We start from the raw sequence: 25,941 nt of genomic DNA, 5'->3' as shown, positions 1-25,941 counted from the left end.
TAATGCCTTTATTTCATCATGTCTGGTTTATTGTAATTCATTGTTCGCTTGTCTTAACAAATCTTCCTTGGACCGTCTGCAGATTGTTCAGAACACTGCTCCAAGGCTTCTGACTAAGTCATGTTAGAACTCACATATCTTACAGTTATTAATTCAGTTGCACTGGCTCCCCATTAGTATCAGGATCCACTTTAAGATTCTGCTAATACTTTTAGAGCCCTGTATGGACAAGCACCAGCACAAACTCATACATCCCCTGCAGGTCCCTGAGGTCATGAAATCAGAGCCTGCTGAAAACTGCACGAGTTTTTGCCCCAGTTTCCCCAAGACTCTGGAATTCTCTCCCACTGAGCCTGAGATCTATGGACTCTTTTTACTTTGATGTTCTAGCTTTTTTCATAAAGCATTTATTTTTCTTGAAAGGTTCTCACTTAAATGGCTCACTGCACACCATGCTGAGATATGTCAGTAATCTTTGACAATTACTTATTTATTCACCTAAAAAAATGCAAACAACTTATGTGATTTGTGGCATGATGCTAGAAACAAAGTGCCTAAAGATACAATTTTAAACAGTTTCTTTGGAAAAATTAGGTGTTATGTCAGGACACAACACAGGTTCATCCTTTGAGTTAGGTGCCTTCTTAATCCTTAGCCCCCACTTTTTTCACACACTGGATTCATGATCAGTCAACAACCACCTCAGAAGAGGAAAACCTCCACTATGGTTTAAATACCCATATCTCTCCACTTTCTGTTTTTTGAGCTGCAGAAACCTCTTAGATGACAAAAATATCTTCACAAACTTAAAGAACTGCATTAACCTTTTAAGACTATGTTTGAATGATTCATAGTGTTAAGTGGTTCATCAAACACAAACATATTCCTCCAAAAATAGTCAAGTACAAGAATTGGACTGGCAATGAGTGAAAAAGCTGCCAGAACCTGGAGGACTATTGCTTGAGACCACCAAATGACGAAGGATGGCTCAAGACGTTTTACACAGGACTTTATTTACAGTGTTATTTTGAATTACTTAACTTTTTGATAAGATGACATAGATGCATTAGTTTCTGCTATACTGTGTGTACATGTTACATATCAGCAGTATTTCAACACCTCACAAATGTTACAGTGTTCGTTTAGGTGTTTTAATGACCATGAAAACATGTAACTACGTCTAACCTACACAATAACTCTTCCGAACCGCTTCCAGATAATTCTGCAGGAACAATACCCATGGCCAACTGCTGTGCTTCTCCCGAATAAAGACCGCGGTAAAGTGAGCCGTCATTTGTGAGCCGCGGTTAAGCCAGCCGCCTCCTATCCGCCGCATAAATTTCCTTGCGCTTTTACACCAGTCTTTACGGTAGCGCCTACCCGCGCACACGTGCGCGCGCGCGAACAGGCACACGCGCGCACACAAATTACAACGGAACAGCCCAATACAGCCATCGTGACAGTCTGGTTGCATATTAAAAAATTCATTAAAAATCATTCTTAAAAGTTGATGCCAAGCTTTCAACACAATCCTCTTCTGGGACAGGTTTTACCCAGATTTACTGTAATATTACTCAGAAATCACAGTAAACTCATATTCAGTGCAATACAGTCAATGCACTACAATTATGTTTATTTCAAAAATTCATTAAAGATCATCCTGAATAGTTGAGGTCCAACTTTCAACACATTCCTTCTCTGGGACACCTACTGTACCTGTGTGCCAAGTTTAATCCAGATTTACTGTAAAATTCCTCAGAAATTAAAGGAAACTTATATTCAATGCAATACAGCCAATACAATAGAATTATGGAAATTTCAAAAATTCATTAAAAATCATCCTTACTAGTTGGGGTCTAACTTTCAACACATTCCTTCTCTGGGACACCTACTGTACCTGTGCGCCAGGTTTCATCCAGATTTACTGTAAAATTCCTCAAAAATTAAAGGAAACTTATATTCAATTCAATACAGTCAATAGAATTATGTCAAATTCAAAAATTCATTAAAAATCATCCTGAATAGTTGAGTTCCGGCTTTCAACACATTCCTTCTCTGGGACACCTACTGTGTGCCAAGTTTCATCTAGATCTACTGTAATATTACTCAGAAATTACAAGAAACTTATATTCAACGCAATACAGCCAATACAATAGAATTATGTCAATTTCAGAAATTCATTAAAAATCATCCTTAGTAGTTAAGGTTTCAACCCTTTTTCTAGTCAGTGGGTGTGTGGGCAGACAACTCTGGCTTGTCACCCAGTTAGATTTCCTGGTATTTGTAAGATGGCACTATCTACAAATCAGGACACATTAACTACACTCAACAAAAATATAAACGCAACACCTTTGTTACTGCTCCCATTCCCCATGGGATGGACGTAGAGACCTAAAATTCATTCCAGATACACAATATAACCATCCCTCCCAAACAGTGGTCACAAATCAGTCCAAATGTGTGGTAGTGGGCACATCTGCTATATTGAGATAATCCATCCCACCTCACAGGTGTGCCACATCAGGATGCTGATCTGACATCATGAGTAGTGCACAGGTGTACCTCAGACTGCCCACAACAAAAGGCCACCCTGGAATGTGCAGTTTTTTTGCGCTATTGGGGGTCTGGGGACCCAGAACCGGTCAGTATCTGGTGTGACCACCATTTGCCTCATGCAGTGCAACACATCGTCGCATGGAGTCTATCAGATTGTCAATTGTGGCCTGTGGAATGTTGGTCCACTCCACTTCAATGGCTGTGCGAGGTTGTTGGATATTCGTGGGAACTGGTACACGCTGTCGTATACACCGGTCAAGCACATCCCGAACATGCTCAATGGGTGACATGTCCGGTGAGTATGCCGGCCATGCAAGAACTGGGACATTCTCAGCTGCCATCTGCCCTGAACAATGTGAACCATGATTCATCCGTGAAGCGCACACCTCTCCAACGTGCCAGACGCCATCGAATGTGAGCATTTGCCCACACAAGTCTGTTACGGCGACGAGCTGGAGTCAGGTCAAGACCCCGATGAGGACGACGGGCATGCAGTTGAGCGTCCCTGAGACGGTTTCTGACAGTTTGTGCAGAAATTGTTTGGTTGTGCAAACCAATTGTTCCAGCAGCTGTCTGGGTGGCTGGTCTCAGACGATCTTGGAGGTGAACCTGCTGGATGTGGAGGTCCTGGGCTGGTGTGGTTACACGAGGTCTGCGGTTGTGAGGCCGGTTGGATGTGCTGCCATATTCTCTGAAACGCCTGTGGAGACGGCTTATGGTTGAGAAATGAACATTCAATGCACGGGCGACAGATCTGGTTGACATTCCTGCTGTCAGCATGCCAATTGCACGCTCCCTCATTGCTTGTGGCATCTGTGGCATTTTGCTGTGAGACAAAACTGCACATTCCAGGGTGGCCTTTTGTTGTGGGCAGTCTGAGGTACACCTGTGCACTACTCATGATGTCAGATCAGCATCCTGATGTGGCACACCTGTGAGGTGGGATGGATTATCTCAATATAGCAGATGTGCCCACTACCACACATTTGGACTGATTTGTGACCACTGTTTGGGAGGGATGGTTATATTGTGTATCTGGAATGAATTTTAGGTCTCTACGTCCATCCCATGGGGAATGGGAGCAGTAACAAAGATGTTGCGTTTATATTTTTGTTGAGTGTATGATATTTAAAAATGACATGATGACATAGTCCTTGGTCAGTTTACCAAGCATTTCTCAGTTTTGTTCTTTATAGTTCTGTTCATCATATCATTGTTTGTGAGTCCTGGATTATTTGATTATATGTTTACATTATGTGTTCTTTTGTTTTCAGTTCCATATTGCTTTTAAGTGTAGTTCTTCTTCAGCGTTCTACAAGTGGATGGAAGACTTGTGAAAACACTCTAGTGTTAAAGCCAGTCTTGTCTTCATGTCTGTTTATGCTTTTGTCTGTGTCAAGCTTGTGTGTCTTAGTCTGTGTTTTAGTTTGGTGGCCTCTTGTCTCTTTCTTGTGTTGAGTCTTACTTCCACTGTCTTCTTATTCCCAATGTATCCCTGCTGTGTTACACAGCTGTCTCCAATTCCCCTAATCGCCATCCTATTTATACATTTTGCCAATCTCCCGGTCTGAAGTACATTATTCTATTCTATTCTATTCTATTCTATTCTATTCTATTCTATTCTATTCTATTTATACAGTGCCAAATCACAACAACAGTCACCTAAAGACACTTTATGTTGCTGGGTAAAAACGCAACAATAATACAAAGAAAACCCCAACAATTTAAGTACCCCATATGAGCTAACATTTAGTGTGAGTGGGAAGGAAAAACTCCATTTGAAGAGGTAGAAACATCTGGCAGGCTCAAGGAGAGACAGCCATAGGACAACATATACACTGTGCAAGAGATACATACTAACTAATGATTAAATGCAGAGAGGTGTATAAACACAGAACGAGCAAAGAAGGAAAGAATTCATACATGATGGGAAGCCAGCAAGAGCCTAGGCTTATTGCAGCACAAATAAGGGAAGATCCAGGGTCACCTGATCCACTATAACTGTATTATTTGTCAAAACTGAGGGTTTTAATGCTAATCTCAAAAGCAGAGACGGGTGTTTGTCTTCTGAATTAATTTAGAATAGAATAGAGTTCAACTTTATTGTCATTGCACATGTCACAGGTACAAGGCAAGAAAATGCAGTTTGCATCCATCCAGAAGTGCTTTAGCCATGATATAGATATATTAGAATATATATTAGCAATAATATAGGTAGGTAAGTATATTACAGAAATGGGTCTATTATGGTATGTTACAATGCACACGGTATGAAGGTATGTTATGAATATGCTATAACTATAAGTATAGTTACAGGCTGTAGTGAGTACAAGCTATGTACAGGCTATGAACAGGATATAAATATGAAAAACTATACAGAATATGAAATTTAAAAAACTATACAGAATATGAAATTTAAAAAACTATACAGAATATGAGATATACAGCTATACAGAAATGTGAACTATGCAGGTTATAAACAGTTGTAGAATTAAAAATGATCGTATTGTACAGAATGATGTGAGCTGCATCCACAGAAGAGAGGTCTAAGAGATGAAGACTCTGATTACCGTTCAACCTTAAAATTCTATAGGAACCACACCTAATATTCCAAAATTAAAATCTGGATTTCAGAGCGAGTCAGTGAAGACAAGCAAATATGCTGTCTCTTTATAGTCCCTGTCATGACTCTCTCAGCAGCACTTTTGATCCATCAATATTAAACAATTATTGATGCAGCAGATTGAGATGAAACCTGGCCCAGAGGTACAGTAGGTGTCCCAGAGAAGGAATGTGTTGAAAGTTGGACCTCAACTATTCAGGATGATTTTTAATGAATTTATGAAATAGACAAATTTGTAGTGTATTGACTGTATTGAACTGAACACAAATTTACTGTGATTTCTGAAGGATATTACAGTAAATCTGGATGAAACTTGGCACACAGGTACAGTAGGTGTCCCAGAGGAGGGATGTGTTGAAAGTTGGACATCAACTACTAAGGATGATTTTTAATGAATTTTTGAAATTTCCATAATTGTAGTGTATTGGCTGTATTGAATTGCATATAACTGTCCTTTAATTTTTGAGGAATTTTACAGTAAATCTGGATGAAACCTGGCGCACAGGTACAGTAGGTGCAGAGAAGGAATGTGTTGAAAGTTGGACCTCAACTACTAAGGATGATTTTTAATGAATTTTTGAATTTTCCATAATTGTATTGACTCTATTGGGCTGTTCCATTGTAATTTGTGTGTGTGCGCGCGTGTGTGACTGTTCGCGCGCGCGCACGTGTGCACGGGTCTAGGCTTTCAATCAGCAGAGTGAAGCTGACCCCCCACCCACTTGAAACGTAAAGGCAAATAGGCGGAGCGGTTAGTGCTACGTTTGTGCAGATTTGTGCAGGTAAAATTAGCGTTTGTGCTGCTACGGTATCTGAGATATTAAAAGTTATATTTTTTGCTGATGACATCACCATCCCCCCAGACTGCTCCAAAACAAACCAAAATGGTCTACTTTTTTAGTGCTACGTTTGTGCTGGTTTGTGCAGGTAAAATTAGCGTTTGTGCTGCTTCTGTTTTAAAGATATTAATGAAAATGTAAAGATCAAAAGGTCAACCAGCCCCCCCACATTACCCAAATCCAACAAAAGTGGTATCAAACGTTTGTGCTACGTTTGTGCTGGTTTGTGCTGCAGAAATTTTTGTTTGTGCCGTTATTATTTTAAAGATATTAACAAAAATTTCTAGAGGTCAACCAGCCCCCCCATATTAATGGAATCAAACAAAATGGATGTCAAACCTTTGTGCTGGTTTGTGCTGCAAAAATGTTTGTTTGTGCTGCTAACATTTTAAAATGTTTAATAAAATAACGTCTTGATGCGTGCTTAATCATCCAGGTAAGTAAATCCCAAAAGGTTGATTCTGTTCATCTGGACATTTTCAGTTGGAGAAACGTTTCGTCACTCATCCAAGTGACTTCTTCAGTCTCAGCTGACTGTAGGTTTCCCCAACCTTATAAACACCCGTGAGTGAAGTTGCCCCCCCTACCTTCTTCAAATCGAACAAAATTGATGTCAAACATTTGTCCTGCAAATTATTTTGTTTGTGCAGGTTATGTTTCCCTAATTTTATAAACAGTACATGTACAGTGAGAGAGAGATGTTACATCTGTCTTCACTTGCATCCCAGTCATAGAAGCGTTGGAGGTCGTTCATAAGAGATTACAGGATCATCCCAACCTCAGCAACAGGACCACTCTCAGCACTGATCAGTTGTGTTTGCTTTTGGAACTGTCTTAATTCCACCTATTTTGCATAAGGGTCAGTGCAGGCAGAAATCTAGGTGTGCCATGGGTTCCCACAGGCCCCTGGTCAAAGTCACCAAACCAGTTCGTAAGCAGGTACAGGTGTGGCCAGAAGGGTCCTCAGAGGCACTGCTTTTCCACCACAGGCCGCCACACACGACAACACCACAGACTTTCAGGAATATACAGAAACTGTCACTGCCTACATCCCAAAATGCATCGATGATGTCACAGAGACCAGGACTATCACTGTCTGGGCCAATCAGAAACCATGGCTCACAGGTCAGGTTTAAATGCTCCTAAAGTTGAAAAATGCAAGCCTTCAGAGCCGGGAATTAGGTGAGTCTAAGAACAGCAAGGGCAAACCTGTCACGTGGCATCAGCTACAGCAAAGCTTCAGCGACAGCAGAGATACTTGGAGGCAGTGGCAAGGAATACAAACCATCACAGACTACAAGCCCACTCTACAGACCGTGGTGACACAATCCCCAGACAGTGTGTGGAGATCCCTCCACCATCATTACTGAACCCAAGAAGTCATCTATCTCCTGCTTTAAGGACTACCGTCCTGTCAAACTCACCTCCATCATTATTAAGTTAAGTGCTTTGAACGGTTAGTCATGCATCAAATCAAATTATTGCTTTCCCCCAACCTGGATCCATTTCAGTTCGCATACCGGTCAAAACGCTCAACCGATGATGGAATTTCAACTGCCCCTCACTCAGCCCTCACACATCTGAACACTAGAGACTCATATGTCAGAGTGCTGTTCATAGACTTCAGTTCAGCATTCAACACCATCATTCCCCAGCAACTCATTCCCAAACTGGATCTGCTGGGGATCAGCACCTTGCTGTATAACGGGCTGCTAGATTTCTTGACAGGAAGACAGCAGACAGTACGGGTCAACAGCAACACCTCCAGCCCAAGAACACGGAATACGGGGGCTCCCCATGGATGTGTGTTGAGCTCCCTTCTCTTCACTCTGCTGACCCACGACGAGATCTACTACAGGGGTGAAGTTAACCATCTGCCAGAGTGGTACAGCAACAACAACCTGTCCCTGAATGTGGAGAAGACCAACAGCGACTCTACTTCCTCTGCAAACTGAGAAGCACAAGAGATTCAACCCCCATTATGAGCACCTTTTACAGAGGCACAGTTGAGAGTATCCTCACCAGCTGCATCACTGTGTGGTATGACTCCTGCATTGGGTTCTGCAGGAAAAAATGACAACGGGTAGTGAGAGCAGCCGAGAGCATTGTGGGGACCTCTCTCCCAGGAGATCTACTGCACCTGCCTCATCTGGAAGGTCGTCTCCATTACAGGTGACTCCACTCATCCCTTCAACAGCGTCTTCAGTTTGCTGCCATCAGGAAGGATACTGAAGAGCCTCCGGGGCAGAACCAGCAGACTGAGAGACAGCTTCGTCCATCGGGCTGTCAGGATGCTGACCATCTCTGGATCGAGAAGGGGGGCCCAAGGGTACATCTTTCGCCATCCTACAATGCTGTGATTGTAGCCATTCCCCACTTTCTGTGAATGGTACTCATGGCCATTGATCAATAGGCTTTGATTAGTTGTCATTGATCAATGGTCATAAGAATTTGCATACTAACAATCATGGAATTAACCCCCCGGCACATTGTTCATTCAGTGGCGCTAGTTTCCTTCACTATGCAAATGTACTGTTTATATGGTTGGGGAAACCTACAGTCAGCTGAGACTGAAGAAGTCACTTGGATGAGTGACGAAACGTTTCTCCAACTGAAAATGTCCAGATGAACAGAATCAACCTTTTGGGATTTACTTACCTGGATGATTAAGCACGCATCAAGACGTTATTTTATTAAACATTTTAAAATGTTAGCAGCACAAACAAACATTTTTGCAGCACAAACCAGCACAAACGTAGCACAAACGTTTGATACCACTTTTGTTGGATATGGGTAATGTGGGGGGGCTGGTTGACCTTTTGACCTTTACATTTTCATTAATATCTTTAAAACAGAAGCAGCACAAACGAAAATTTTAGCAGCACAAACCAGCACAAACGTAGCACAGTTGATTGACACCCATTTTGTTTGATTTAATTAATGTGGGGGGGCTGGTTGACCTCTGATGACCTCTAGAAATTGTTATTAATATCTTTAAAATGATAGCAGCACAAACGAAAATCTTTGCAGCACAAACCAGCACAAACGTAGCACAAACGTTTGATACCACTTTTGTTGGATTTGGGTAATGTGGGGGGGCTGGTTGACCTTTACATTTTCATTAATATCTTTAAAACAGAAGCAGCACAAACGCTAATTTTACCTGCACAAACCAGCACAAACGTAGCACTAAAAAAGTAGACCATTTTGGCCCGTTTTGGAGCAGTCTGGGGAGATGGTGACCTTTGAATGACCTATAAAATAAAGTTTAATATCTCGGAAACCGTAGCAGCACAAACGCTAATTTTACCTGCACAAATCTGCACAAACGTAGCACTAACCGCTCCGCCTATTTGCCTTTACGTTTCAAGTGGGTGGGGGGTCAGCTTCACTCTGCTCTTTTTTTTTTTTTTTTTTTTTTTCTTTATTAGTAATATAAACATACAAACAAAATGCACCATATATTACAGATTCAGAGAATAAACATTTCTTACATATTAGCAACTTTCATATATAGTGAAAATAAAATATAAAGATGGGGTCACATAAATTAACAGATTATTAACTCACTAAATACTTCACTCTGCTCTTTCAGCAAGGATATAAAGCGAAAAGGCGCTACCGTAAAGACTGGTGTAAAAGCGCAAGGAAATTTATGCGGCGAAGAAGAAGCAGCTGGCTTGACCGCGGCTCACAAATGACCGCTCACTTTACCGCGGTGAATAAGCTGTGACATTTTTATGCATAGACCTGAATTCAGTGGGAGGAACCCAATTATCCTGTACCTATTTCTCATTCCATGCACATCCAAGTCAGCATTGAACTGCATAACGTAACAGAGGACGCGTGTTGCATAAGGGCAGAGAAAATGGGTAGCTGATTTTATCGATCATCGGCCACCACTGTCCCGTTTTCGTAAGACTTAAAAAAAAACACAAAAACAAGGAAAAAAATGCAGTCAGAGGTTGTACATGGCAACTTGTGCCAGGAAACTGTTAATAAACTCCAAAAATCAGTTACAACTCCCTTAATCAATGCCATGTAATATGACAGATCGGGAGCGAACCCAATGGGCGCGTGGGTGGGCGGGATTTATATGGAGAATCAGCCAATCTGAACCAGGAAGCCACAGGCCATCCCAACAGCTGCGAGTAGAAGAGCCTCACAGCGTTCGGTGTAGCTATTGTGGCTTATTTCAGCCTGTTGTAAGCAATACATTAGTCATTTAGACGTGATTAGAAATGCTGTTAAATGTTACTGGTAGATGCTCGTGCTTTATGTTAAAAATAGGCAACTTGTGGAGCTAAGTCACGCGTTGACGTTAAACGTTCTCTGCGAAACTTTTGCAGAGTTGAAAAAAAGGAAACAAAATTGCCAAAATGGAGAGTCACGAACGGGCAGCGGCAGTGGGCGACGGCGTGCTCGACTTCTCACGCTTGGGTTTGAACACTCTGAGCGTTGACAGTATCACCGACAGGAGGAAAAGAGACACCAAACAACTCTACCTGAACTACAACCGACTAGGCTCGCTGCCGTCGTCGGTCACCCTGTTCTTCAACCTCGAGTTTCTGGACATTAGCAACAACGGACTTTCGTTCATCTGTGAGGACATTATGCGCCTGACCAAGCTGAAAACACTTATAGCCAAGAACAACCGCTTGGACGAGTTCTCGCTGCCCAAGGAGTTCGGCTCTCTGCAGCTGGAGGTGCTGAACTTTAGCGGGAACCGATTCGAGGAGATCCCGCTTCAGTGTACCAAACTGCTGCGCTTGCAGTCGCTTTCACTCGGAGGAAACAGATTGAAAAGTATACCTGCAGAGATAGAAAACTTAACCAGGTAAGGTAACAACACAAAACGGCCGAAAAGTCAATATATGAGTGACGTTTCAGTCCAGCGCTGAGGTAATGGATTACGTATAGTGTCCAATCTGCATATCTTTGCTTGAGGCAATCGACTATATTGCATACGATATAATCTGACCAACTGATAATTGAGGGGGTGGAGAGGAATCAATCTTTTATTTCTCTCCAGTAAAGCCCTCTGAATATTACCTGTATTGGTCACTACATAGGTTTTTTTACGACTTCCCTTTTGGTTAAATTTAACAATGTAATTAGCTATGGTCGTTGCTATGGTTATCTGCTGCAGAGACGGGCCAGCCTTTGGGCCCCTCGGCCCGAGCTAAACCCACCACCAACGACACACTTCAACGCTGCTAATACTAACTATATATTGTCCACGCTTCGTCTCGGCACAATACATCTGGCACAACTGTTATAATGGGTAACTATTGTGCTTGTAAAAAAAATAAATAAATAAATAAAAGAAACCAGCAGACAATAAGTTTCTAAAACTAGTTAGCTGTTATTTAGGCATAGACTTATATTTTTTTTTAAATTTATTTGCATAGCAATGCAATTGTTAAAACAGACAATATTAACTAACTTAAATAGAAACTTGCTAACTTAGTAGTTGGTTACCAGTGATAATGCCTATGGTTTTAATGCAAAGTCGCATCTAGTCAAGTCTAGGCTTTCATCTGTTTGAATCACTGTTAGTGAATCATAATGATAAATAACTAAGATAAAGGAAGCATACCATTATCTTGCTTTTTTTTTTTTTTTTTTTTTTTTTTGCTTGTTTTTTGTTTGTTTTTGTTTTTTCCTGTTTTGTTCATACATCCTTTTTTGTTTTTTTTGTTTTTTTTTTTAAATCTCAGATATACTTATTGCAATCTGTTTGCAGTTACTTAGTGTGGATAAACACTGTCCTAACTCTGACAATGAAAATTATTATCCCAGTAGCATTAAGTTGTCAAACATTCACTTTCTCTTGTATGATTACACAATAAAAATATACATTCATCAACCTGTCTTATGTGACATTTTCAGGGCTTAGACTGTTTATGACTTGGCCTGGCTCTGCTCAGCCAGTCAGCAACAATATCTGAATATAGCCAACTAAATCTCACCTGTCAGGCGACTAAAATATTACTGCTAAGATCTGCAATTTGTTTCCTGATGTTTCTGAACTTATTGGACGCTAAACATGTTAAAATGCATAAATCCATAAGTTGGTGATTAATGAAATATCTTAGTAAAAATTACTTTTTCCTGCTGTTCTTTATGTTATGGAATTTCACATACATTTTAAAATTAAAATGTATGTGAAATTCCATATTAATTTCATATATAAATTGTTGAAATAATATATCATTTTTAATTTTTCTGCAAGTATTTTGAACTTATTATTATTATTATTATTATTATTATTATTATTATTATTATTTATTTTTATTTTATTTTTTTTTTTAAAGAAGAAAAGTAGATGCTGTTTCTGGGGAATATATTAGGATATGTGAGTATTGGGCCCAGCAGTACTCGCAGTACTCCTTGTGCCATATCGAATGGGATCTTTCGACTGGTTGCTAGGGAAATGTATTTCTCTACTGGTTGGTTGTGGTTGCTGGCTCTCGCTGGGTGAAATCCGATTGTAAGAAGGTTCTTCACTAGAAATATCCTACTAATTGCTTTGGTTGCTTGCATATTGCAACAGTTGCTTGTAGATTTTCATGTTTGTCTGCAAACATTTGTTAATTACTAGCCGAGCAACGGAACAACTTGAAAAGGTATGACAAAAACTGGAAATGGAAGAGGTTTGTCTTTTACAGTAAAAGTTTTGCTCCAGCTGTGCAGCCAAAAATTTCAGAAAAAGTTTTTGGAGAAAAGTCTTTCACTTCCATTCAAACTGTGACTGCAGTAGCAACCAAAGAAACTATGAGGGTTTTGCCAACAGGGGGAATACACTTTTCCCAGTGACAGGTGATTGCACGGGGTCGCAGGCTTGCTTTCCTATTTTCACAGCAACTGCCATCAACCTCCTGCAACCACTTGAAGCTGCTGGTTGCCAAATGGTGTTTAGGGCTGTCTGACTGTGGCTGTATTCGATTGGAGTGTATGGGAAAATGTCCCTTAACCCTGACAAATTTGCTGGTGAATTTATTGACTCAGTCGCTCATTTTGGTTTCATGTTGAATAAGACACTAACTCTATTTTGTAAGTTTTGATTATTCAATTTCAGAAAGGAGGTTTGCGGCACTGTTGAAGACATTGTTGGCAGAAAATGCAGAAAGTGAGCAGTTGAATAAATTCACGAGCAAGAACGTGGTTTTATAACCAAGCTCAAAAGTTCACTGAGATCAGAGGAGCTCATTTCAAAATAAAAGCGAACAGCTCAAGTCTGTTCAAAACTTTTTCAGCCCTGTTTTCTGTTAAATGGGGCAAAGCAGGGTAAGGACTTCTTATCTTGAACTGCTGACAGGTACAAGTGTCACAGTGACCGAATGCTGGGCCAAAGATCAAACCTAATCGTTTTATCAACGCGTACAAAATACTGCAGCTCAGAGGCAACCGATTTAATTATTTAAATTTAATTATAAGACACATACTGGCAGGAAGTATTTAGACTTTTTTTTTTTTTTTTTACAGTAAGCCTTTTATATGTGGACAGTACAGTATTGTATTCACCATTTTTCCTTGAAAACTGTTCAACATTGAATTGCATTTTCCAAATTCAACTACACATTCTCACATGGATCGAAGTCTGGGCTCTGACTGTGGCTGTTCCTGGAGGTGCTTATTGAGCAGAATGGATATGGTGGGCTTAATTGTTAATATTCTTGCATACTCACTTAAAATAACTTAATGACACAATAAAAGAAACTCCACACTGCTAAGCTTCCCTCAGTTTGTTGCACGGCTGTCTTTCGAAACTCATTACTTCGATGATGTGGAAGTAGGATCGTTACAAAGCCCTTTTCAGGTGATGCCAGTTAAATGGAAAGTAGTAGATGTCTGAAGATGTGTTCAGACCAAATGAGAGTTCAAAATATTTCATCTTCAGATGACAACCAGAAATGGTGGACAAACATACTTAAACTGTTTCTGGGCAGCCTGAGACCTATGATTCAACTTCTCTTTTATGTAGAAAAAAAAAAAAGGGGGGGGGGGGGGGTCTTGGAGAATATTGAACAAATATAAGTGAATATTTGAGGACTTTGAAAAAACCCAAACAGTTGACTCTGTTTGCACAAAGGGGAAACTTGGCTTCACATTTGATGTGAACATATCATAAAAGGGATATTTTATAGACGAGCCACCTAATTGCTGCAAAAAGACAGTATATACTTTTTTTCTTTATTATCAGGACTAATAAAGTGTGTGTGTGTGTGTGTGTGTGTGTGGACATTTACGTTCTTGTCTCAGCTTTAATGCTGCATCAGCTGAAGCACCCTGGCAACAGTTGTGCACGCAAAGAGATTCCTTTTGGTTATGTGTCCTATAGCACCTGATAAGGGTTCATTAAGTCTCTTTGCAATGTAGGAAAGTTACTGTCCACTTGCTATCATAATCATTGATAAGCACACTTTGATTACACACTGGTGATCTTTGTTTCCAAAAAGCTCAGTGACTTGTTACAGCACAGGTTTAAAGGCCGTCTCCTGATCTAATTGATTACGTCATACAAACTCATCTGTGTTCACTATCACTGTATGTTAAGTTTTTCTTGTTCTTCAAAAATAATCCCTCATGCAGCAAAATGACTTGTAACTCTACACATTTTTCTGCCTGAGTAATTTTCAGTTTGTCCTTGTTGACCTAGTTGCCTGTAGTCCGTCCTCGCTGACCCTGTGAGTTTGTGAGCCTCATTCACACAGAGCTGGTTCGCACTGTGTTTTATTGAACATGAAAGGACAATCCAGTGCCCAGTATATGAACCAGGAGGTCCTGGATCACAGAGACAACACTGATTGGTCAGGGATGAGAAAGATGGAATGCATCTGAAAAAATCCTGAAGCACACTGGATGGTGCTTGTATGCGAAAACTGTCACTGCAGCCAAATCTGTTATCCTAATAAAGGTTTCAACTACATTAATATGTTTTTTTTTTTTTTTTTAAATCTAAACTTATGCTGCATTTCTGTCTTTTAAAGTCAAAGCATCTACTGTGAATTAAGACTGTTTGATTGATCCTCTGGACATTGTTTTTGAATTGAAATGCAAGAAGTGACTTCCATTAAAATGTGTGTACAAGATTAGAGCCTGCCTGATATGGGATTTTTAAGGCAATACTAATGGTTAATATTGGCTAACCAATAAATCAGTCAGGCTTTATATAATATCTCTAATATATATTATAGACTATATAAAGGGGAAAAAAGTCAAGCTAGTATTCTTTGACTATATTTCCCAAAAATGGTTAATCTAAAGGGGGGGACTTGAGTCACTTTTCATTCCAAGCTCCTTAGATTACTGCGATGTGGATGACTGAGAACCTACAAAGACAATTGACCTGATACAACTCCATAAGATTTGTGACAGACTTTGGGGGGGGGGGATTAATTGTAGAGTCTACAAAATAGACATTTAGTCATATTGCCAATAAACTAATACAAAAAAATAACTGGTGAATTATCTAGGCAAGCAGTGAATGAATGTGTCGTGCTGTGGTGTTTCAGGGGTGCAAACAGAAGAAGAAGACAAAGTACATGTAACCACATGAACCAGCTTTATAACCTTTAAGGACGCGCTGAACTTGATTAGCTGATAAACCTTGCATATCAGCTAGATACCTGTAAGACGGAGAGAGGTGCTATACTAACAAGTTTCTTTAGGTTTATCCTTCCCATGACCCAAACATTAGTCTCAGCAAGCGATCTTGTAGGATGGCTGGTCATTGTGCAAGTTATCACTAACACTGCTGTGATCAAATGACAGTTTATAAAATACAGCAGCGGGCTATAACAAAACTATGCATGGATGATGATGTACCATGAGTCAGTTCATGATATGTCTTTGAAATTGTCAGTAGTTTTGTTTCACGGTGTTGGTGTGGGCAGTGAGCAGACCCTGAATGTCTCCGTTCTTTTCAAAGAGAGGCTCAGCCACCAAGGACAGGATAATGGCTTCATGTCTCGCAGTCGCTGTGTCATCAGTTCCTGCAGGCAGATGGCCTGACAGCTTACTTTCGCTGACCAGCCACCCATAGCTCTCTCATGTCTCTCTTTGATGCCATCCCCTCACCCCCACCCACTCGTGTTCTTGATACCTATAATAACTCAGCATGGTGGGGGTTTTTTTGTTGTGTTTTTTTTTTTGGGGGGGGGGGTTATTTAATTTTTTTGCCTAGCAACAAGCATGTATGTCTGTTTTCCTCAATGTAAATGTCATCATCATCATCTCAGAATTTATTTCATGTCCTTGTTTTGTTTTTTATTTAAATCAACATATTTTGTAAGCAAAGTTTCATATTTGGTGACAAACCTGAACTCTGACCATGAAAAGGTGAAGTTTCAGCGCCCCCTTGTGGCATACTTTAATGTAACACTTTATTTGTTTATTTAATGAGATGAAATCATCATTGGTGGCTAATACAGTGCTCTTTGTGGTATCTGTGGCCCTCAGCCATCAGCAGGGTTGACAGGAGTCTGAAGCTATGGCTATAAACTCCTATTGTCTATAGGAACAATAGACAATAGGAGTTTAATTGGGGGAAGAAAAAAAATACCTGCACAGCAGCAATTGTGATGGAAAGTGTAATTTTATTGCATTTAGACTTATTTATTTAAATTTGTCATGGTAAAAATCACAAAGGAGAGAAATGGATGCTCTACAACAGAGCACCATATGAAAGATGGTGCTCTGTGTGATGCACGGAGGAAAAAAATCTTGAGATTGCAAATCAATACCTGTTTCCTTTTGTCATCTGTCAGTTTGGAGATGTTGTACCTGGGCGGAAACCTTATTTCAGCCATTCCTCCTGAAGTAGCGAATCTGCCCTACCTCACCTACTTGGTCCTGTGTGACAACCGCATCCAAAGTGTCCCACCGCAGCTCACCAGGTAATATCAGCACTCTCCAACTATCCTAGCAATCGCCACACACCAGTCTACCTACAGCTTGACTATATGGTCTCCTCAGAGATGCTATCTGAGTTAGAACTGTAATTTATCCTGCATTGATCTGGTAGCTGAACTTTCAAGTAGTCATGATTTTTATCAAAGTGCAAACAAAACTGACAGAGTGCTTATGCATCCGATTCTAGGCTCCACTCTCTGCGATCTTTAAGCCTACACAACAACTTGCTCACTTACCTGCCGAGAGAGATCCTGAGCCTGGTGCACCTGCAGGAGCTCAGTCTTAGAGGCAACCCGCTGGTTGTGCGCTTTGTCAAGGAGATGACCTACGATCCACCCTCATTGCTAGAGCTGGCAGGGCGCACCGTTAAGAGTCGAAATCTTCTGTACTCCCCTTTTGACCTGCCTGCAAACCTGGTGCGTTATCTGGACTTGGCCAGCAAGTGTCCCAACCCCAAGTGTGCCGGTGAGTTGTGCCTAATGATTACATGCCATGTCACCAGTTTCAGTGAACAATAGGTGGGTGAGGCTGCTGTGCTCCAAGCCGGAGCTGTGTGCCTCAGATAATCAGATTGAGGATATCCTCTCTTTGATATACAGATTTAAATGTAGCAAAAGAAATCTCACATGGATTAATTGTACATATGGTGACCTCCTTATTTGAAACTTATTTTATGAGCATCTATCCATTGTATCAGTATATATGACAGGATAAGGATAAGCGTCATAGCTCCTTTAATTTTATCTTGTGACCTTCCTATGGAAATTCCATATCCCAGGTTGGGAACCACAGTTATGTCACCATGCTCACCACACTTGTGAGCTGCTCACTACAACTGTTGTTCCTCATATTGTATATTATCCATCCATTTTCTTCTGCTTATCTGGGGCTGGGTCACGGGGGCAGCAGCCCAGGCAGAGAAGCCCAGACCTCCCTCTCCCCAGCCACCACCTCCAGCTTATCCGGGGGAACACCAAGGCGTTCCCAGGCCAGCTGAGAGAGAGAATCTCTCCAGCGTGCCCTGGGTCTGCCCCGGGGCTTCCTCCCAGTGGGACATGCCCGTAAAACTGCGCCCAGGGGGCATCCTTGTCAGATGCCCGAACCACTTCAACTGGCTCCTTTCGATGTGGAGGAGCAGCGGCTCTACTCTGAGCCCTTTCCGAATGGCCGAACTTCTCACCCTATCTCTAAGGGAGAGGCCAGCCACCCTTCGGAGGAAACCCATTTCCGCCGCTTGTATTTGCGATCTCGTTCTTTTGGTCACTACCCACAGCTCGTGACCATAGGGTGAGGGTAGGGACGTAAATCGACCGGTAAATTGAGAGCTTCGCTTTTACACTCAGCTCTCTCTTCTCTCCGCATCACCAATCTGTCTGTCGATCTTTTGCTCCCTTCTCCCATCACTCGTGAACAAGATCCCGAGATGCTTAAACTCCTCCACTTGGGGCAGGAACTTGTCCCTGACCCGGAGTAGGCACTCCACCCTTTTCCGGCTGTGGACTATGGCCTCAGATTTGGAGGTGCTGATTCTCATTCCCACCGCTTCACACTCGGCTGCGAACCGTTCCAAGGCGAGCTGGAGGCCATCGCCTGATGAAGCAGACAGGACCACATCATCTGCAAAAAGCAGAGATGAGATCCTGAGACCACCGAAGTGAAAGCCTTCCACCACTTGGCTACGCCTAGAAATTCTGAACAGAACCTATGACAAAGGGCAGCCCTGGCGGAGCCCATCACCCACCAGAATATTGGGGTGGGTGTGTGTGTGTGTGTGTGTGTGTGTGAAGAACAGCACAAGTTACTGTTACTTAAGCCTGACTGTGCATTTCCTGTCACTCTTCTTGTTCCAGGTGTGTACTTTGATTCGTGCGTGCGCCAGATCAAATTTGTAGACTTCTGTGGAAAGTACCGGCTACCCCTCATGCACTACCTGTGCTCCCCTGAGTGCACCTCTCCCTGTAGCTCCAACCCGCAGAGCGACGCAGAGTCTGAAGAAGAGAACAGTGTGCCTGCTGACCGCCTTCAGAGAGTGCTTCTGGGATAGTATGACCAAGAGGAACATCTGATCCTCTGTCCAGACAAATCCTTGACAGTTTGCCATTGTTTTTATAACACTAACAAGGACCCTGATTAAGACTTTATTGGACATATTAGTGCTCATACACATTTTTATTCCCCCCCCCCCCCCCCCCCCCGTTTCAGCCACTGAAACGCACAAAAAAAGTGAGACAACTTACTAATGTGAAATCTATTCTATGAATGTTTTCGGTTGGTTTTCTTTCTTTTTTTAATCTTTTTTTTTCTTTTGTTTCATGAAGCGTGTTGTCTCACCATACATCAGTCTATCTAGAGCACATGAAGGAAGGTCCTTCCACACCTGCTTGCCTCATGGTTGAGCACAGGAGGGCAGTAAAACTCTTGTTTGACTGAAGGAGTGAAAGGATTCTTTTTTGTTTTCAGGGCAACATGTTTAGTTGTAATTACAACATTTCATTCTGTGCAGATGCTACAGTGTATTAGTCTGCATTTTCACTTTGAGTATGAGCTCTTTGTCAGCCTTCATCTGACTTTATTTGACCATCAAGCCTGATGTGCCAACCAAGAAAAAGTCAGTGTTTTTTATAGTATGTGAGCAGGAACTTTGAACACTGTTTCAAACTGCGGTACTATAAATATTTTTTGTGGTTTGAGATGGGCTTATGCGCACTTTGCTGTGGCCAGTCCCCCAAAATACTAAAGGACCAGTATGTAGGATTTTGATGGGGAGGGTTCACTTTCAGTCATGTGATCAACCCTGGAGGACCAAAAGAAAATTAAACATTGCTGGCCAAAGCTAGATATCCCACATAACTGAGGAAAAGTGCACACCTGTCAATTTTCCAGCTATTTCAAACCACATGTTTAGATCACCCAAATATGAAAAGCAAAGATTTGTGAACCATAAGTTAGATATGTGGCTGTCTAGTCAGCATACTCAATGACAAGGGAGAACTAAACTGTGGTCAAGTTTAAACCATTGTGTGTCATTTCAAATAAATCATCACTGACAACCTGGGTATCTGTGAAGGAGATGACTGAGGACCGAGTCCTCACAGATGGAAAGTAACTGTTAACTATGCCAATAGAATATGTCTTTGCTTTTGAAAGACTGGGGTGTGTCATAGACAATGGTTCACATGGAGTCCTGCACTCTGCGCTTTGTTAGCAGTTGTGAAACAGTTGAGTGTCTGATTATGGGTTGTAATGGCTGTGCAGCATTTTGGCTAAACACAAACCAGATGAACAAAACCTGGTTTTGGCTTTCAACACAGGAGCGGGTCCTCATCCACCAAGCTCCAGTGTTTCTACTTTAGCCCAGAAGAGATGAGCCAAACATTGTCTCTACAGAGGACCTTTCATTAGCAGCCGCTCCAGGTTCCTCAGAGGTGTTGACTTGGTTGTCATGTTGCTAGATCCCACTTAATCCTGCATACTGCCTTCCGAATAGCAAGGTGGCGATCTTTTATCAGTGCTTTTGTCTCAACTGCATGCCACCTTTGGGGGGGGGGGGAAGGCTGCGATGGCTTAGTAGTTTTAAATTAACTCATAGTGGTTATGTGGAAGAATGCTTATCCAGGCTGACTCACAGGAAGTGGATGTGGGTTGGGCCAGGGAAAACCATTCACTGTGTTCGCACAAAAACAATAGCTATTGAGCGCAACCCAGTACCAGCCTTTGTGTTTATGTTCAGGGCTGTTAGTTTTCTGTGGGCATAAACATATGAAGATGTATCTGAATAAAACCCACAGTCAGTGATATATGTATGGTTACATATCTGCTGCAACTTTCTGCTTGTGTGGAAAGCTGGGTCATTTTATAATGTCCCAGACAGTTTGTGTCCATTAGTCAGGAGAAGAAATCCAATTTGGCTTCACATTAGACCTTAATGTTAAGAAAACAGAAGAACGTTCTTCTATGTTACAGAAGTTACAGTAGTTACAATTCCTAAGTGCCTTACTAATCAAGACTTCTAACAGCAAAGCAAGTATGAAGAAACTGATATATGCACCCTGAAATGTGAATAATTTAGCTTTATAAAAGTCACTTATCTGATTTCCATACTCATCTGTTTAACAGCAAATATACAAAATAGCCCTTTAAAACAAAATGGATTTATATAAATGTATAAATCCATTTTTAAAAAAATGTTAAAGTGCTACATTTGTAACAAGCTTTGGAATAGACAATGCTTTAACCTCAGATATTGTAAGTAGATGTACAGTAAATAATGACATTAATAAAGACTGATTGTTATATCTTTAAATTGTGTTTGTATTGTGATCTTTTCTGATTGAATTAAAGCAAATGGGAGCAACAACTTGGAATTCTTCAGTTGCATTTATATTGTTATAAGATTTGAATACAGAGGCTGCTTTTTAAATATCTGGTATCTGTAATATGCATGTGTGCAAATGATTCGCACAACTATTAGCTGAAACTATAACTAATGTCAATTTAAAAAGTTACATGTTCACCGTTTTAGTCCTGAAAAGGACTGAATTGCATTCCTTTTACATATATTTTTTTGTATGTGTTGGTCTGAGCAGCAGAATCTCCTCAGATCCACACAGCCTGTGATTACAACTACATTGATTGCTGTTTAACCCTAATAGAATCAGAGTACTTTTTAATGCTGGTAAAAAAATAAATACACACACACACACACACACACACACACACACACACACACACTTTATTAGGTACACCTTATCAATATTGGATTACCTTTTGTTTTCAGAACTGCCTCATTCTTCGTGGCCTATTCTCAACAAGGCACTGGAAACTGTTTCTGCAGATTTATTGACTGAAATTTCCTCCAAAACCAATCTGATTTTAGCTTTGTGATATGGTGCTCTATCCTGCTGGGAGTGGCCATCAGAAGATAAGTACACTGTGGTCATAAAGAAATTAATTTGGGATGGATCAATGCCTTCATGTTATTTACACCAAGTTCTGAACAAGCATGAGAATATTGCAAACGAAATCAAGACTCATTAAATATAATATTTTTCTAATCTTGTATTGTCAAGTTTTAGTAAGCCTGTGCAAGTTGTAGCCTCTGTTTGCTGATCTTAGCCAACCTGTTGTGGTCTGCGGCCGTACTCCATCTGCTTTAATGTTTGATATTCAACCACTCATTGCATTAGTTGCAATAAGTCTGTTGCCTTCCAAAGAGCTTGAAGCAGTCGAGCTCTGTCCTAAACAAGGTATTTTTCCCCAGAGAACTGCTGCTTACTGGGTATTTCTCTTTTTTTTGGACCATTTGGACCATTCTCTGTAGAGATGTCTGTGGAGGAAAATCCCAGGACACCAACAGTTTCTATGCAGTTTCTGGCACCAATAACCATGGCAAAGGCAAAGTCCCTTAAATCTCCTTTCTTCCCTCATGCTGAAGCTCAGTTTGACTGGTCATCTTGAATTGTCTACATGCCTACACTTGCAATGAGCATGTGTACTTATTAAAGTGATCACAGATGAAAAGTAACACTCAGTTCTTCTGATCAGTTACTTGCAGATATTTCCTAATACTGGCCACATGCCTAAATTAAATAAGAACAGGGTTGGATTGGCTTTTGTAGAATCACTGGTTGCTGCTATTATCTGACTAGTAGTAGTGAAACCAAGAAGCTGCATTGTTTTTTATGTTGCACCAAATGCTGTACAGGCACCTCACAGCACCTGTTCATGCTCATGCTGTTTTTTAGTTGCAAACTGAACTTGTTTGGGTCAGCGTTCACAGAAATACTCTTTTTAAAATGTATTCATGCGCAACACTGGCTCCTAAAGACTTTGTGTTTGTTGTTTGCACGAACCGTTCCATTTTGTAGCTTGAATATGTCCAGGTTTCATTTGCATATGAAGGTGAATTCATTCTTGCATTTGAATACCAAGAGCCCTTTTCTGATACAGCTAGTGAATTCCGCCTCTCACAATCTGCAAATCCTTTAACATCAGCAGCCAAAGGCAGCTAAACTACTAGTTTGTTTTCCTTTCTCTCGCCTCTTTTCACAGTTTCTGTTCTTACCTCGGCATCTAATTCCACTTCTTTTCACCTCACTGTTTCATTAAGCCTGGTTGGCAAAGAGGGTAGCACATATTTTGTTTATTTTCAATGGTCTTTGAGCAAGTCACAGCTGGGTTCCCCTGTTTTTGCAGCGTGTCTCTTGTTCCTCATTTCTGCTCTCAGCACTTGCACATGAACCCTTCTACCAACAGCAAACACCAAGGAAACACTCTGGCATCACTGTGCTGAGTTACATCTATGGTTTGCACGCACACAGTGGTATACCTTGTCTGTTAAATAAGGGGATGCTGTCAAATGCAACCTGAGACGCAAGCAGTGATGAAGCACAGTTAGCTGTGACTGGTAGCTGTCACCAAAACCAAAGAGTCAAATCAGTCCTGCAGAGTCACAGAAAGTAAAATACTGCTTGAACATAGACTTTGAAACCTCGGATCACTCCTGAAGCAGAATGGGCCTGCAGCAAGGAGGATGTTTTAGACTTCTCGAAAGGTAGCGTCTGTGTAGTCCTTGTCACATCTGAGGATTAATGCAAACATATATAATTTTTGTTTGTTTGCTGAATTCCATGCAGCACAGCTCTCTTTGGTGGTTACACTACAGCATTGCAGGTGATCCAAAAATCAAAGCACTTCTACGTGTTTTTTTTAAATATACTTTAATCCTCTTAATGCCCCACAGTCTGAGGCATACCAGCCCATATCAGCTCGTAGTAAAGCCAGTATGTTTTACACATGCGTGCCAGACCTCACACGATCGCTTTCAAATTTACACTTATTACTTATGACAGCCGCACACTGCAGACACCCTGTCAATAAGGAAGCCTTGTCTTCAAAGTCATACCGCTAATCCCGCCGACAGTGAAAATCAGGCTGGAGTTCGGAGAAGCAAGAAGGGCGTAAGAAGAAGTGGCAGGTAAATAACCATCCAGAGCTGAGCAACTGTGTTTTTGTTTTTTTGGTTTATAGCTTCTTCCCTTCCTTTGTTTTCCTTAAGCCATTCAGTCTTCTTTTATCACTTATCTCTTATTCATTCATCTCAGGCAAATGTTTGCAGCAGCCAACACTGTCACATAAATGCTCGGGAACTTTGAAAGAAACCATGTGCAGCAGCTAATCACACACAATAAGGAACATGTGACTGCAGCTTTTGGATATATTTGCCTTTCATTGATGATGTGTAGTAGAAAAGAATGGCTGCAAAAAAAGCATCACTTTTTCAGTCTTTCCAAAGCATTTAACAGCAGTCTGCTTCAGCATTTGCTAAAACTGTTGCATGTCTTTGCTTGAGTGTCAGAAGTGTATACGACAGATCAAATAGCTTAAGACTGTGACACGGCAAACTCCTTTTTTGGATCTACAGTTTCACAATGTTGACAAATTTTTACATCAATGTAAACAATGTAATCAATCACATTATATAATAGAAAGCAATAAATCCAATTAAATATAGCTAACGATGAAAATGAGAATGATTCGATTGAGACCATAAATGGAGCTAAAATGAGAATTTGATTAAATAACAGTTATTTGAGTAAACAAACCCCTAATGCGTCAGGACTCTTTAAAACTGTTTAACTTTAGCTGTCAGTTATTGCATAATCACTTGTTACCTGTTTATTTTTTTTAACAAGTGTGTAGGCTGATGCTTTACAGCTACCACATTAATCATTATCATAATCCGCTGCTTTAGAAACACCATGATTGGAACCTGCTTGGGAGCTTTGATTCAAAGTTTCTAATCCAGGTCCATAGCAACACTGCAGGAGGATCTGCGGTGTTCCAGAGAGGGCTTTGTCTCCCGGTATGTCAGTGGGCAAACCTGGGCATGTCACGGAGGAGCGTCCGGGCTCAGGCAAGGACAGCTTGGAACTGGAAAAAAAAAAGAAGATTGTGATGCTTCAAACGTAGAACAATGTGCTTCCACCCACACAGTACACTGTTGGTGCTGCGGTCACATGTTGGACCACAAATGCAGATGCTTCCATGTCAGGAAACAGCGGTGCATTCAGGAGTGGTTCAACAGGAAATGGTGTGTCAGGAGCTTATAAGCTTTGCTTGTTTTTTGTTTGGTTTGGTGGACTTCCAGCTGCTCCATGTGCACAACACGGCAGAGAAAGATAGAGGCTCTCACTGATACCTTAATTTGGTAATTATAACATCTCAATGTTAAGCTCAGTGGAACAACATGTGTCCTGTTTCATCCAGTTCGCCTTCCCATTCAGCCTCGTCTGTTTGACTCCTGCTTTATGGGTGACAGCCCCCTCCCTGTCCTCACATCAATTATTCAAGCTCCTAGTAACCTGAGCATCATTGCAGTCCACCTGCTGCTGCAGTTATTTTGAACCTGATCTTGAAGGAAACCCGAGAGTGATCGACACACTTTGGGTGTAACTGAGCTGGTGACAGCATTTCAGCCTTTCAGTGGAGTACTGACATCATGTCATTTGAGCTTAGCTCACAAGAAAAATTATGAGCTTAAAAACACTCATCCCATATTCCACTCCAGCTCTTTGTGCATTCTTTTAAAACTTTCTTACACTGATGAGTGATTAGTACTGTAGTCAGTGCATTTTTCATAAGGTCCTATTGCCAGCCTCCAATGAAGACCTAATTGTCCTTAATGAAATACATGATGTTGAATTACATATTTTAACATGCTTCATAATAATCTGTTCTCCCGGCACTTTATCATATTTAAAACCAACAGTTTGGCCACAGCCACTGACATGAAAACCATCTTCCAAATAATGCATATTGCAATGTAATATAGGTCCAAAAAAGACACAAATAAACAATGGGTCTTTTGCATTGACGCAGCTGGATGTCAAGTGCCTACATCGTGTTTTATGTCTTTTTACTCAACAAATTAGAGAATTTCTTGTATTTTTTAAGTGCAATTTTAAAAATAACAAATAAAAACAACTACTATCTTTTTCTTCTTCT

The 25,941-nt window shown here is 40.9% G+C and overlaps 1 protein-coding gene across 1 annotated transcript; it reads left to right on the top strand.

Moving 5' to 3' along the window:
* Window positions 1-10,147: 10,147 nt before the first annotated feature.
* On the top strand, window positions 10,148-21,284 carry lrrc58b (leucine rich repeat containing 58b). The gene is made up of 4 exons (XM_085433762.1): window positions 10,148-10,855; window positions 16,791-16,919; window positions 17,123-17,400; window positions 18,786-21,284. The coding sequence occupies exons 1-4, from the start codon at window positions 10,398-10,400 to the stop codon at window positions 18,977-18,979; spliced, it is 1,059 nt and encodes a 352-aa protein (XP_085289888.1). The 5' UTR covers window positions 10,148-10,397; the 3' UTR covers window positions 18,980-21,284.
* The last annotated feature ends 4,657 nt before the right edge of the window (window positions 21,285-25,941 follow it).

The sequence above is a fragment of the Copadichromis virginalis genome, linkage group LG16, assembly GCF_057382275.1.
Source record: "Copadichromis virginalis isolate Kocher_CV1m ecotype Utaka linkage group LG16, C_Virginalis_male_GT1.1, whole genome shotgun sequence".
Taxonomy (NCBI): domain Eukaryota; kingdom Metazoa; phylum Chordata; class Actinopteri; order Cichliformes; family Cichlidae; genus Copadichromis; species Copadichromis virginalis.
This window is presented reverse-complemented; position numbering and strand designations above follow the sequence as displayed.